The sequence below is a fragment of the Canis lupus genome, chromosome 9 (assembly GCF_003254725.2).
Source record: "Canis lupus dingo isolate Sandy chromosome 9, ASM325472v2, whole genome shotgun sequence".
In the NCBI taxonomy this organism is placed as follows: domain Eukaryota; kingdom Metazoa; phylum Chordata; class Mammalia; order Carnivora; family Canidae; genus Canis; species Canis lupus.
In genome coordinates this window covers 20,944,300-20,956,151 of record NC_064251.1, presented here as the reverse complement: position 1 = coordinate 20,956,151, position 11,852 = coordinate 20,944,300, and the positions used below count along the sequence as shown (strand labels likewise).

General features: G+C 55.9%; 1 protein-coding gene and 2 non-coding genes across 3 annotated transcripts; all 3 read right to left on the bottom strand.

Moving 5' to 3' along the window:
- Positions 1 to 110: 110 nt before the first annotated feature.
- On the bottom strand, positions 111 to 301 carry LOC112655690 (U2 spliceosomal RNA). The gene has a single exon (XR_003133828.1). It is a non-coding gene; the product is annotated as a U2 spliceosomal RNA (small nuclear RNA).
- Positions 302 to 3,639: 3,338 nt separating this feature from the next.
- LOC125755686 (uncharacterized) lies at positions 3,640 to 10,406 on the bottom strand. The gene is made up of 5 exons (XM_049113782.1): positions 10,217 to 10,406; positions 8,507 to 8,571; positions 6,163 to 6,436; positions 4,476 to 4,605; positions 3,640 to 4,109 (listed from the first exon to the last, which is right to left on the bottom strand). Exons 1-5 carry the CDS (start codon positions 10,404 to 10,406, stop codon positions 3,866 to 3,868), a joined length of 903 nt encoding a protein of 300 aa, XP_048969739.1. The 3' UTR covers positions 3,640 to 3,865.
- On the bottom strand, positions 4,985 to 5,175 carry LOC112655697 (U2 spliceosomal RNA). The gene has a single exon (XR_003133835.1). It is a non-coding gene; the product is annotated as a U2 spliceosomal RNA (small nuclear RNA).
- Positions 10,407 to 11,852: the final 1,446 nt, after the last annotated feature.

Below are 11,852 nucleotides of genomic sequence, written 5' to 3'. Positions count from 1 at the left end.
GCCCCGACGGAAGACCGAGACAGAGGAGAAACGGGCCGCAAGCCTAGCGACTGCCACGCTTCCTGCAACGTAGAGCTTAGCTTTCCTTTAACAACTGAGAATTCCCCCCGAGGGGGTGCACCGTTCCTGGAGGTACTGCAATACCAGGTCGATGCGCGGAGTGGACGGAGCAAGCTCCTATTCCATCTCCCTGCTCCAAAAATCCATTTAATATATTGTCCTCGGATAGAGGACGTATCAGATATTAAACTGATAAGAACAGATACTACACTTGATCTTAGCCAAAAGGCCGAGAAGCGATAACGCTTAGCTCTGCGGCGCCTGCACACCCTCCCTCTCCAACATCTTTAAAGTCACGGTGAGAAAAGTCACCCTCAAACGAAAGCCCACCCTCTTCCCCCAGACTTGACAGTCTGTCACCCTCACAACTCATAAAACATACGCAGCTTGTCAGATCTTTAACTTGTCTGGGGCTTTTGCGATTTTTATGGTCTTGCTCCCATAGCTCCCGGGAGAAGCAGCCATGTTAATTTGCATGTCCCGCCCCTTCCCCCCACGCCGTTTCCTGGTTTCCTGCGCTCCGCGCCCGCCCTCCCGCGCTGGAACGGAAACGCGCGGGTAGCCGGGTAGCCCGGTAGCCGGAAAGCTCCTCCGGCCTCGTTTCCTTGGAGAAAGCCCGGGACGGGAAAGACAGGTGCAAACAGCTTCATGCGGCATTTCTCCTCTTTTCCTTTTGAACATCTTTTCGAACGTGCAGCTACGTTGAAAGATTTCTACCGTGAGCACCCCCTAACGTCATCTGACCTCTGTGTCAGGTAGGTACGTCCGCCGACGCAGATGCAGACGCGTATCTCATCCATCCCTCTGCCCTTTTACCAACTTGTCTTGCCCTACGAGTTAAGAGAGGAGATCAACAACCTTTTCTCTCCTTCCTTTTTCAAGTTTCTCTTTTGAGCAGTTCTGTCTGCGAATATCCGTGTTTCATGACTTGTCCCTTCTACGGGCCTTCCGACGGGGGAAAAAGAGAGAGAGAGAGAGAGAGAGAGAGAGAGAGAAAACGTTGCTTTTTAAACAGAGCAAAACTCTTTCCGTATTGCGGTTACCGTGTGGGTCCTTCCGTGGACCCTCAATGACTCGTCGGTGCCATCCAGGCAGAGGCCACCAGGAACACACCCGGAACGAGATGAATCGGGTCATCATCGCTTGCTGCAAAAGTGAGAGGGGACGCGCACCACGGGGCACCGCGCGGCGCCTCGGTGCGAGGGTGTCCGGAGTGGCTTCTTTTTAAAAAATTTTTTTTTAGTTTATTTATGATAGTCACACACACACAGAGAGAGGCAGAGACACAGGCAGAGGGAGAAGCAGGCTCCATGCACCGGGAGCCTGACGTGGGATTCGATCCCGGGTCTCCAGGATCACGCCCTGGGCCAAAGGCAGGCGCTAAACCACTGCACCACCCAGGGATCCCCGGAGTGGCTTCTTAACGTGTGTCTGGGACGTGGGCTTGCCGGAGAGTTTAAGGGAGCGAGGCCTTCCCGTCGAATGGGAGGTTGAAGGGTAGCGGATTTTGCTGACCCCGCTCCCCAGTATGCCACTCTGGCATGAGGATTGTTTTGAGCTGAAACAGAAGGAAGAACTCTGCCCGTAGATGTGTACAGGAGTTAGTCGCCGACAACCCTAGATCCTCATCGGCCCAGAGAGACTGGCACCAGAGGACTCTCCGTAACAGACTTTACTGGCCGGGCCTCGCCTTCCACTGTTCCTACACCCTAGAAACTCATAGCAAAGTGTCTTGTCACTTCTCTGAACATGTATCGTGAGGTGGGGGCGGTTGTGTGTGTGTGTATGTGTGTGTGTGTTCTGTTCCTTTTGTTTTGAGGGGCTGTGCATGCCCAAGTCCTAGCCAGCCCATTGAGTTCCTCACCCCTGATTTTCTCCCATGTATATATAAGATACACACACTAATAAACGTGTTTCCTCTTGTCTTTGGTTTTACAAAGCCCCAGCCCATCCACCCACCCACCCCCCTCCGCCAAGGACCTCAAAGTGGAGAAGAAAAAAGATCTCCGAGACCCTACAAGAGGCTTTCCGGAAAGTCGGGGTCATTTGGTGATTTGGGTGGTTGAGTAAATCTTACCCAGAAGAAAGGGAGGCTAGAGCGAGGCCAAAGCCGCAAACTGGTAAAAAGTAGTAGCAGTTACTCCAACTAGCCAGCACAGGGGATGTTTGGTCTCATTTTGTTGTTCGGACATTCTTCTGTTTTGTCTCCGTTCTGACGTGACCACGGAGTGGTCTTGTTTCTGTCTTGATTCAGTTCGTCAAGGTCACAGAGCGGCCTTGTCCGATGTTGATGTTGACAATAAATAAAGGAGATCTCCTGTAAGATGGAGTCAAGAAGCCCTGAAAGGGGAGCCCTCAGGCACATACCACTCCTTTGCAGCCTGACTAACTAGCAGGAAATCGTTAAAACTTATTCTGACGAGGGAGAACCTTTTCACGTAGGGAGTTCATCTCCTGCCTTTTAAGAACAAGAAGGATAAGGGCGCCTGGGGCGGCTCAGTGGTTGAGCCTCTGCCTTTGGCTCAGATCACGATCCTGGAGTCCTGGGATCCAGTCCCACATCAGGCTCACCGCAGGGAGCCTGCTTCTCCCTCAGCCTGTGTCTCTGCCTCTCTCTGTGTGTGTCTCGTGAATAAATAAAATCCAAAAAAAAAAAAAAAAGAAAGAAAAAAGAAAGAAAAAAGAAGGAGAAGGATAGAGCCCTCCTTGCCACAGCAACAAGGCAGGAACCACCGCTTGCACTTAATGAGAAACTGCCACAATCTCACACTCTTGTTCTTTTCCAGTGAGCTTTCGTTCAAAGCAAGCCTCCCTCCCCAGTTTCCTCCTAAAGCCTAAATAGAAGCTGACCTTCCCTCTGCCTCCTGGGACCTGCCCGAGGTTCACCACGGCTTGCATGTCCCTAACCGGGCTTCCTCCGCCATTCCTAGATAGACTCATTTGGTTAGTAAAATAACTGGCTCTTGTTTTTAAGGACGCCGCCGCTGTGTGAAACCGTTTATGTCCAACCGGAGACCACCACAGCCTAGCTGTGAGTGGCGGGCCAGCTTCTGCCGCTGCTCTTCTCTCTCTCTCTCTCTCTCTCTCTCTCTCAAAACTGAAGTCCCGTCACAGGGTCTCAGCGGTCCTATTTTCCCTGTATCTCCACACGATCTGCTATTTCATCATCCTAGGAATATTTTTGCCTGTCTGCAAGGACGAAGAAGTCTACAAGGATCGGGAGGTGGAGGAATGAAGGAACCCCTCAGAGGGGTGTTGCAGCGGTGGCGAAGCAAGTCCACCATCCTTCGGCTTTCTCCTGGCCTTGTCGCCATAAAAGACGCACCGATTCCTCTTTCCGGAAGGTAGACAAGCAGATGGGAGACAACATCCTTGCAGGCCCAATTTTGCTTTTGTTGAATGCAAGAGAGAATTCGGAAATCTTCATCTTTTCACCCGGATGATGAAGAAAAGAACACTGACAGAGGAGCCTATTTCCGTGAGTCGAAGTGTGAGACTGTCAGAGGGATCGGAAGATGAAAGCAAAGGACTGGACTGGTATATGTTTGTTTGTTTTCTTAAGATTATATTTATTCATTCATTCATTCATTCATTCATTCATTCATTCACCAGAGAGGCAGAGACATAGGCAGAGGGAGAAGCAGGCTCCAAGCAGGGAGCCCCATGCGGGACTCGATCCCGGGACCGTGGTGACATCGCACCCTGAGCCAAAGGCAGACGCTCAACTGCTGAGCCACCCAGGCTTCCCAGGACTGGTCTCTAAATGAGGATGGTGAGAGGAGTTACATGAGGGAGATCTCCGACCTCATATGTGCAAATGACCATATCCTAGAGATGGATTTTTCTGCAACTCAACAACACCGTAAGCCACGAACATTTTCAACTGTTGTGTTTTTGACAATGCAAGTGCGAGAAGAACCAGAAGTCGTGGCAAGCCAGAACCTGTTGGAGATGCATTTGAGGTCACCGACGGGTATGACAGCCAATGAGCAGTTCCTGCCTGGCATTTGGAGGATGTCCCCGGATTCAGGTATTTAGACCTTGAGAACCTGGAAAGTATGAAGTCATTTAAAATGTGAGAGTGCTACGTTTAAATCGATTTTTAATAAAGCTGTTTTCCGCTATGGTTTATTTTGACTTCTTGTGTGTGAGGGCCCCTTGGACGGATGCCCGGTGGCAAATGTGGACGGTGTCTAGTTTTCCCTGGCACACCGAGAGCTGAGGTGAGCGGGATGAGCCCGAGCCTGGTGGTGTGCTTGTTGCCAGCTACGTTCAGTGGCCCAGATGGCCCCAAGAACGCTGCACGGGAGCCGAGGGTACGTGCAGGGAAATTCTTCTCGGTCAACGGGGATGCGGGACATGGGGGGTTCGGGGGGTGGGGTGGGGGCGAAGGGACGGTGAAGAGTGGTAGGTACCGAAGGGCGGAGGGAGGGAAGAACCGAGAGGCCAGGTGTCGGGAGGGATCGGCGGAGCGGCTGCTGAGATCACCGGGAACGACGCGAGTGGGTTGGGGAGACAGGCGGCCAGGTTGCCGAACGTTGGAGCCTGTAAGGGAAGCGAGGGCGCAGGCTGCAGGGCTGAGGCTGGGGGGGGGGTAAGGGACAACAACGCGGAGGGAAGCCCCGCGGCAGGAGAGAGAAGCGCTACCTGAAGAGGGCGCAGGGACGCACGCCCTCCGCAGGCAAAAGCGGCGGAAGATAGCAGAGGCAAGGAGAGCGGCGGGGAGAAAAGGGAGAAGCTGATCCCGCGAACACGAACGGAGCCGCCGCCTTAAACCCGGGGGGAGCCTAAGCACGACGGGGAAAACAAGATCGACGAGACAAGACCCCCGCGGCGGAGCTGCCGCACCCGAAGAAAAAGGCTCATAACCGCAGTTCAAGCAGCGACCAAAAGCAAAGTCTGTTTTTCGGAAACCGCGAGTGAAGGGGGGTGCACCGTTCCTGGAGGTACTGCAATACCAGGTCGATGCGCGGAGTGGACGGAGCAAGCTCCTATTCCATCTCCCTGCTCCAAAAATCCATTTAATATATTGTCCTCGGATAGAGGACGTATCAGATATTAAACTGATAAGAACAGATACTACACTTGATCTTAGCCAAAAGGCCGAGAAGCGATGCCGGGCACCCGGGCCACCGGGGTACCATGTTCCCACCATCCCTATTTCACTCACGGTGACAAGCTTAACCCTCGCTCCCGGCCTGATTTCCTTCACGTCGTCCACAACACGGCCGTCCCCAGCGCGAGACTCTGGGGTAGATGTTTCCTCCTCTTCACTACGAGCGGCAAATCGCATGTCCCTGGTTGCCCCGTCCTGCCCGCGCCGAACGGCCGTTTCTAATCTGCATCTGCATGCCCCGCCTCCTTCTGGCTGCCGGAAGAGGTGCGGCCACCCAGGCCCGGCTCCGCCCTCCGGACCGCCTCCGCTCGCCGAGAGCCAGAGCCCACCCAGCTAGCGGCCCACCTCCCCGCGTGGACAAATCCCGCGCCAGGACCCCGGAGGAGGCGCGGCGACTGCCGGGCACCGCGGAGGGACGGCTGACACGGCCGCAGTTCCCGGGGCTCTCGGGAGGTTTCTTTTTTTTTTTTTTTTTTTTTAATTTATTCATTCAGAGAGAGAGGCAGAGACACAGGCAGAGGGAGAAGCAGGCTTCATGCAGGGAGCCCGACTTGGGACTCGACCCCGAGTCTCCAGGATCACACCCCGGGCTGCAGGCGGCGCTATACCGCTGTGCCACCGGGGCTGCCCTCTCGAGAGGTTTCGGTCACCGCTCTTTCCCTCCCCGGCACGCACCGCACACTCCACAGCGGTTCAGCCCAGGAGCTCTCGCCTCCCGCACCCCCAGCCAGTATCCGTCGCGACGGCGACGGCGACGGCGAAGCGGCTCTTCAGCCAGCACCCCACGCCTCCCTCTCCCTCTCCCTCTCCCTCTCCCTCTCTCCCTGCTTGGCTCTTCTCTGCTCGCGTCCGCGTCCTTCGGGCCATCTTCCACCCCAGAGTCCCAGCCCGCGCGACCGGTTCCGTCCCGAGAAGGGGATGTCCCCGGGTCGCGTTCACGGAATAGAACCACCCCCGTTTCCTCGCGCGCGGTCCAACGCACGCACCCAAACGCCTGCAAACTGCGATCTGCCGAGGCCTGTCGTGAGCCCTTGTGCCCTCCCGGTGCGTGCGCCCTTGTCGCGGTGCCGGCCACCCTCGCCGCGAGGGTCCCTTGGATTCCGGGGAGCCAGGGACGGTGACTGCGAGAGCGCGGGCCGACGTTCTCGGGCAGCATCTACTTCCCCCGTCTCGCCGGCGACCCCGCGTGGCGTCAAAGTTGGGTTCTCTGGGGGAGGGGGACAAGCGAGGAGCAGGGTGAGGGCCGGTCTTAGCGGATGCCTGGGTGGCTCAGCGGTTTGGCGCCTGCCTTCGGTCTGGCCGGGGATGTGATCCTGCAGACCTGGGATCGAGTCCCGCGTGGGGCTCCCTGCATGGAGCCTGCTTCTCCCTCTGCCTGTGTCTCTCCCTCTGTGTGTGTGTGTGTGTGTGTGTGTGTGTGTGATGAATAAATAAATCTTAAAAAGGAAGAAGAAGAAGAGGAAGACGACCTTAGCGCAACCTTGACTTGCGCCTCCCTCCTCCCGCCGAGCGTCTCCTCCCGTGCGTGTGCGCGGGTCAGAGCCAAGCTTATTTTCTCTCTCTGAACTCTCGGGTCGGGGACTCCGGCCCCTTCCTGGCTCGGTCCTTGATTCGGCTTCTATCTGTCATTTACATATTCAGGGCTCTGGCCCCGCGTCTGTAATCGAAGCCTGGAGTATTTTCTTCTGTTGCACAGCCGTCTCCGGGCCTTGCGTAGGGAGACGATGCCAGGTGCCGAAGGTTCACCCACTGAAAGGTAGCTTTCGGGGGCGCCCGGTGGCTCAGTGGGAAGGGCGGGGCCTGGGTTCGAGCCCCACGCTGGACGTAGACATTACTAAATAAATACCTAAGTAGACTTTTTTTTTTTAAGATTTTATTTATTTATTCATGATAGTCACACAGAGAAAGAGAGAGAGAGGCAGAGACACAGGCAGACGGAGAAGCAGGCTCCATGCAGGGAGCCCGATGTGGGATTCAATCACGGGTCCCCAGGATCACGCCCTGAGCCAAAGGCAGGCGCCAAACCGCTGCGCCACCCAGGGATCCCCTAAGTAGACTTTTAAAAAGTCCTCTTTCATGTCATCCCATCGATCCGTTTTTTAAGTAAATAGTTTTTCCACCTTGAGTCAGCGTTAGAAAGGACTTCACCATGAGGTTATAAAATAATGTCCCACATCTTCCCTTAGGTCTTTTTCTACTTCTTTCTCAACACCTGAATCTTCAGCCATTTGGTGTCTACCTTGCAGTACAGTGTATCAGAGGCCACCTCCGATCCTAAAGTGCACCACACGTACATTTTTGTAACATGCCTGGATTTTTTTTTCCTCGTCTCTTTTTTAAAGATCTGATTTTCAAGTAATTTCTCGGTGCTCTACCACGAAGCCAACCGGGTGCCCACCCCCTGCCTTTGGATGTTTTTTCAAAAGTAGCACAGCAGGGGGGCGCCTGGGTGGCTCCGTGGGTTAGGCGTGGGACCCTTGATTTGGACTCAGGTCAAGATCACAGGGTCCTGAGATCAAGTCCCGCCTTGGGTTCTGGGCTCAGAGTGGGAGAAGGTGGGTGGGGGTGTGGGCGGTGGATGTCTGCCTGAGATCCTGTCCCTCTGCCCCTCTCCCCGCTAACGTGTGCCTGCACACAAGCTCTCTCGCTCTCTCTCAAATAAGTTAAATCTTAAAAACAAACAAACAAGCAAAAAAACGGGGGGGGGGCAGAACAGGGGTGCTTGGCTGGCTGTTGGTAGAGCGTGAGATCCTTGATCTCAGGGTCATGAGTTGAAGCCCTACATTGGGCCAAGAGCTTACTTTAAAAAAAAAAGAAAGAAGAAAGAAAGAAAGAAAGAAAGAAAGAAAGAAAGAAAGAAAGAGCAGAACACATTGAAGAAACCACCTTTGGTTCTTTGAGGCCACAGGACTGACCTATCCGTTCCACGCAGATGATGGCTGGGCACGCTGAATCAGACAGAGCCCAACACTGAAAGGCGACTGTGATCTGATTCCTGCCCACTAGGGATTCATGGTTGGGGGAGGGGTGGTGATGGTGGTGGTGGTGGTGCATGGTGACTTGCACGGAGAATCCTCAAGAGAATGGATGCCCCTTTGGAAAGCGACAGGCAGTACAGAGTGGACGGACCCTCAGACCAGGAGGCCCAGTGATAAAGCATGTGTGCTTGTTTGTTTTACCCTGGGGAAGTAAGTGGATCTGCCCAGGAGGACATATCTGCCAGCGGCTGAGCTGGGGTCCGGATCCCACCCCACTGGACTCTGGGCCTTCTGCCATCACCACCGGTTCCAACGTAACCAACAGTCCTTTATCACTTGCGACTCCACCCACCAGGGCGGGGCTTGGTCCTGGGAGTAGAGAGAAGCCAGACAGGATTCCTGTCGCCTCGCGGCCCCCTACGGGGGGCGGGCGGGGGGGGGGGGGGGGGGGGGGGGGGCCAGGACCGGACTGGATAAGACACGTGGCCAAATGGCCACAACGCCGTGATCCCTGTGCAGGGGACTGTGAGAGAGGAACACCAGGCTGTGGCTCCCACCTGGCCATGACCCCTTTGAGGTCCAAGGCCTCTCGAGCCACGTGGCTCTGTGTCCCGACCAGGAGCCTGAGAGGCTTACTCAATAAATGAGAAGGTGGGATGGAACACAAAGCCAGCTGAGTCACGAAGGCCTGCCCGACGTCTTAGGGGAGCTTCAGGTCAGAATTTCAGTGCAAGTCAGAATTTCAGGACATGTCGACAGGAGGGAGGAACCCGGGACGTTGCAGTCTGAGGCAAGAGTGGGGGGCCTTGGGGAGGGGGCCAGTTTGCCTCAGGCTGACCCCCCCCCCCCCAGCCACCTGGAAGTTGTGATCTGGGCCTCAGAACTGCCCCGGGGGGGATGCTTGCTTCGGGTGGGCTCTTGCCTACCATAATCGCTCCCTCACCCCGGTGTCCCTTCCCTCACAGGCTCATTCGTACCCCAAACTTGGCCAGCAGGTTCAGCTTCTCACGGGAACCTGAACCCTTCCCCTGCCCCCCCACCCCACCCCCTTCTCATTACATCAGACTCTGATCCAATGGACGTCTGTTGATTGCTCACCGTGGAAGGCACGAAGGCAGGATCACTTAAGGTCCCGAGTCATCTGTACCGTGCCCATGGAAGGCGGCTTCCCATCCCCATTCCCTAGAGGAGAAAGCAGCTTGTGGGAGAGTCTGACCTGGTCTGGACGTTTGACTGCCCACAGCTTTGAAGCCTTGCCATTCCCTCCTCTCCTCCTGACCTCCCTCTGGTCGATGGAGCTGATAAAAAGCCTTATCCCAGGCCCTCCACTCACCACCATAAACACACTGACTGACCCCTTGCTCTCAAGCCCTTTTTGAATCTGCCTGGGAGCCACCTCGGTCTCCCTGGAAAGCCTCATTATGTGAGCTGTCAACCTTCTCATCCCCTCACGGGTGGTGTCATCAGTCTCCACATCTAAAACAAATTTGGAGGGTGGGTTTGGGAAGGGCGGTGCCCATCCGGTTCCGCAGAGCAGCAGCGCAGCACAGAAGCTCCGTCTGGCACTGGGTCTCCGCAGATTCCCGTACAGGGTCCAAGGGCCTCCCCACAGTCTAGACTGGGTGGCCTCCTGTCTGTGCCAGGACCAGGGAATCCGTTATTTCCTCTTCGGTACGCCAAGTGCCTACGGTGTGCTAAACACCACGCCAGTCCGAGACTGTTGTCCTAAAGCGAATCATGGGGGATCCCTGGGTGGCTCAGCGGTTTCACACCTGCCTTTGGCCCAGGGCGCGATCCTGGAGTCCCGGGATCGAGTCCCGCGTCGGGCTCCCGGCATGGAGCCTGCTTCTCCCTCTCCTCTGCCTGTGTCTCTGCCCCACCCCCCTCTCTCTATGTCTATCATAAATAAATTAAAAAAAAAATAAATCTAAAGCGACTCATGCCCGGATTTGCAGGAGCGCATCCACCGCTTTCCGTGTCTGTCACAGGACATTCAGGGTTCAGGACAAGGTGACCGGCGGCATCTTCCCAGGTGCTCCAAGGAGTGCTTCTGGAGGCACACCGTGCAACAGGAACGTCTGGCAGGTTGGGAAGTACAGCAGCCTCGGCCCCACCCCGGAGACTCCAATTCGATTGCTCCTCGGCCGTGCTGGGACAGGAGTCTGATTTAAATGAAGGCCCAGGAGATTCCGGTGTGCCACCAGGGTGCTCAAACGCTGCCATAGACCGATCTGGAAGAAGGACTTTTCCATCCCTACCGAGGAAGACCTGTGTACTTCTGACCCCATCTGCCCGACTTTTGTTCCAGAAGGGTAAGGGGGCGGTCGGTCGGTCAGGCAGGCAGAGCGAGTTGAGAGCTACTTGAAGGAGCCGGGTTTAAATCCTCTAAGCCGGAGGCCCAGTCACTCGTGCGCAGGCGTTATTCCTCATTCCTTTTTTTTTTTAATTTTTTTAATTTTTTTTTTTTTTTATCTATTTATGATAGTCACAGAGAGAGAGAGAGAGGCAGAGACACAGGCAGAGGGAGAAGCAGGCTCCATGCACCTGGGAGCCCGACGTGGGACTCGATCCCGGGTCTCCAGGATCGGGCCCTGGGCCAAAGGCAGGCGCCAAACCGCTGCGCCACCCAGGGATCCCGTTATTCCTCATTCCTATCAAACACTGCTCCTCACCAAACCGTCGGTTTGGAGGAGGGCAAAGTTCAAGCAGGCAGAAGGAGTGCGGGGAACGCTTGGAGAAGAGGTGGCGGTGGGGGGGGGGGGGTTGGCAGAGGAGTGAGTGACAGGGTTCAAGACACAAAAAGAGGTGGAGGCACGAAGGGGAGAGGCGGAGACCAGGACTTCCCGGAGCCGCAGGAAAGCGCGGAGACGGATTCCGGTGGCACACAGGTCAGCCAAGCGCCCGCCCACTTGGAAGCAGGTGGAGCCTCCACTACTCAGGCCGGGCCCCGCTGGAGCCCAGTTCCTTCCCACTTGCCGGCTCTCTCCGTCTCTGCCCTCGGGGCCACAAAGCAGCAACCTGGTAAGCGGTGAAGAGAAAAGCTGCCGGAAGGAAGAGAAGGGAAGCTCCTAAGAAAAACAGCGCTAACACAACGAAAAAGCAAAACCAAAAAGAGCCCACCAGAGCCAGTCAGCCTTTATAGCGTAGGTCACGTAGCAGCCGTTACACTGGTAAGAGAGAAGCCTGGGTGGCTCAGCGGTTGAGCGCCTGCCTTGGGGTCAGGATCGAGCTCAGGCCCAGAGTTCCTGGGACCCCCGGGACACGAGCCCCCCCCTCCCCCGGCACCGGGCATCTACCTGGGAACTTGCTTGCCTCAGCCTGCATCTCTGCCTCTCTCAGCACCAAGTGAGTAAAACGCAAAAGCAAAAAAGCAAAAGCAGGTAAGATAGATCCCTCTTTAGAAAAAGTACAGTAACCAAGCCGAGAAGAAACACCCCCCACCACCAACACCACCACTACCACTACGCTGGACCCGAGCCAAGATACCGGGAAGAGACGCCGAGCCCCCGGCCCTCGCCGGTACCGCCCCGCCACCGTCCTCACTGCGCCCACGGTGAGCCAGGTCACCTTCAGGCCACGTTCTCGCCCACTCGGCTGCGGTGGTCCGCTCCACACGCGGTTACGGTTGCAGCCATCCCCCGCATTCCTGGTCGATTTTCACATCCCTTTCCGCTCCCTCGCGTCCTTCCCTAGAGGAC

Bases quoted from the DNA above. Each gene is read 5' to 3' on its own strand.
- LOC125755686 (XM_049113782.1), bottom strand. From the start codon at position 10,406: ATGGAAAAGTCCTTCTTCCAGATCGGTCTATGGCAGCGTTTGAGCACC. The intron at 8,572-10,216 runs GTGTGCCTCCAG...CGCCCCCCGTAG, and splicing joins CCAGACGTTCCTGTTGCACG to GGGGCCGCGAGGCGACAGGA. The intron at 6,437-8,506 runs GTGGGTGGAGTC...TGAGCCACCCAG, and splicing joins CAGGACCAAGCCCCGCCCTG to GCATCCGCTAAGACCGGCCC.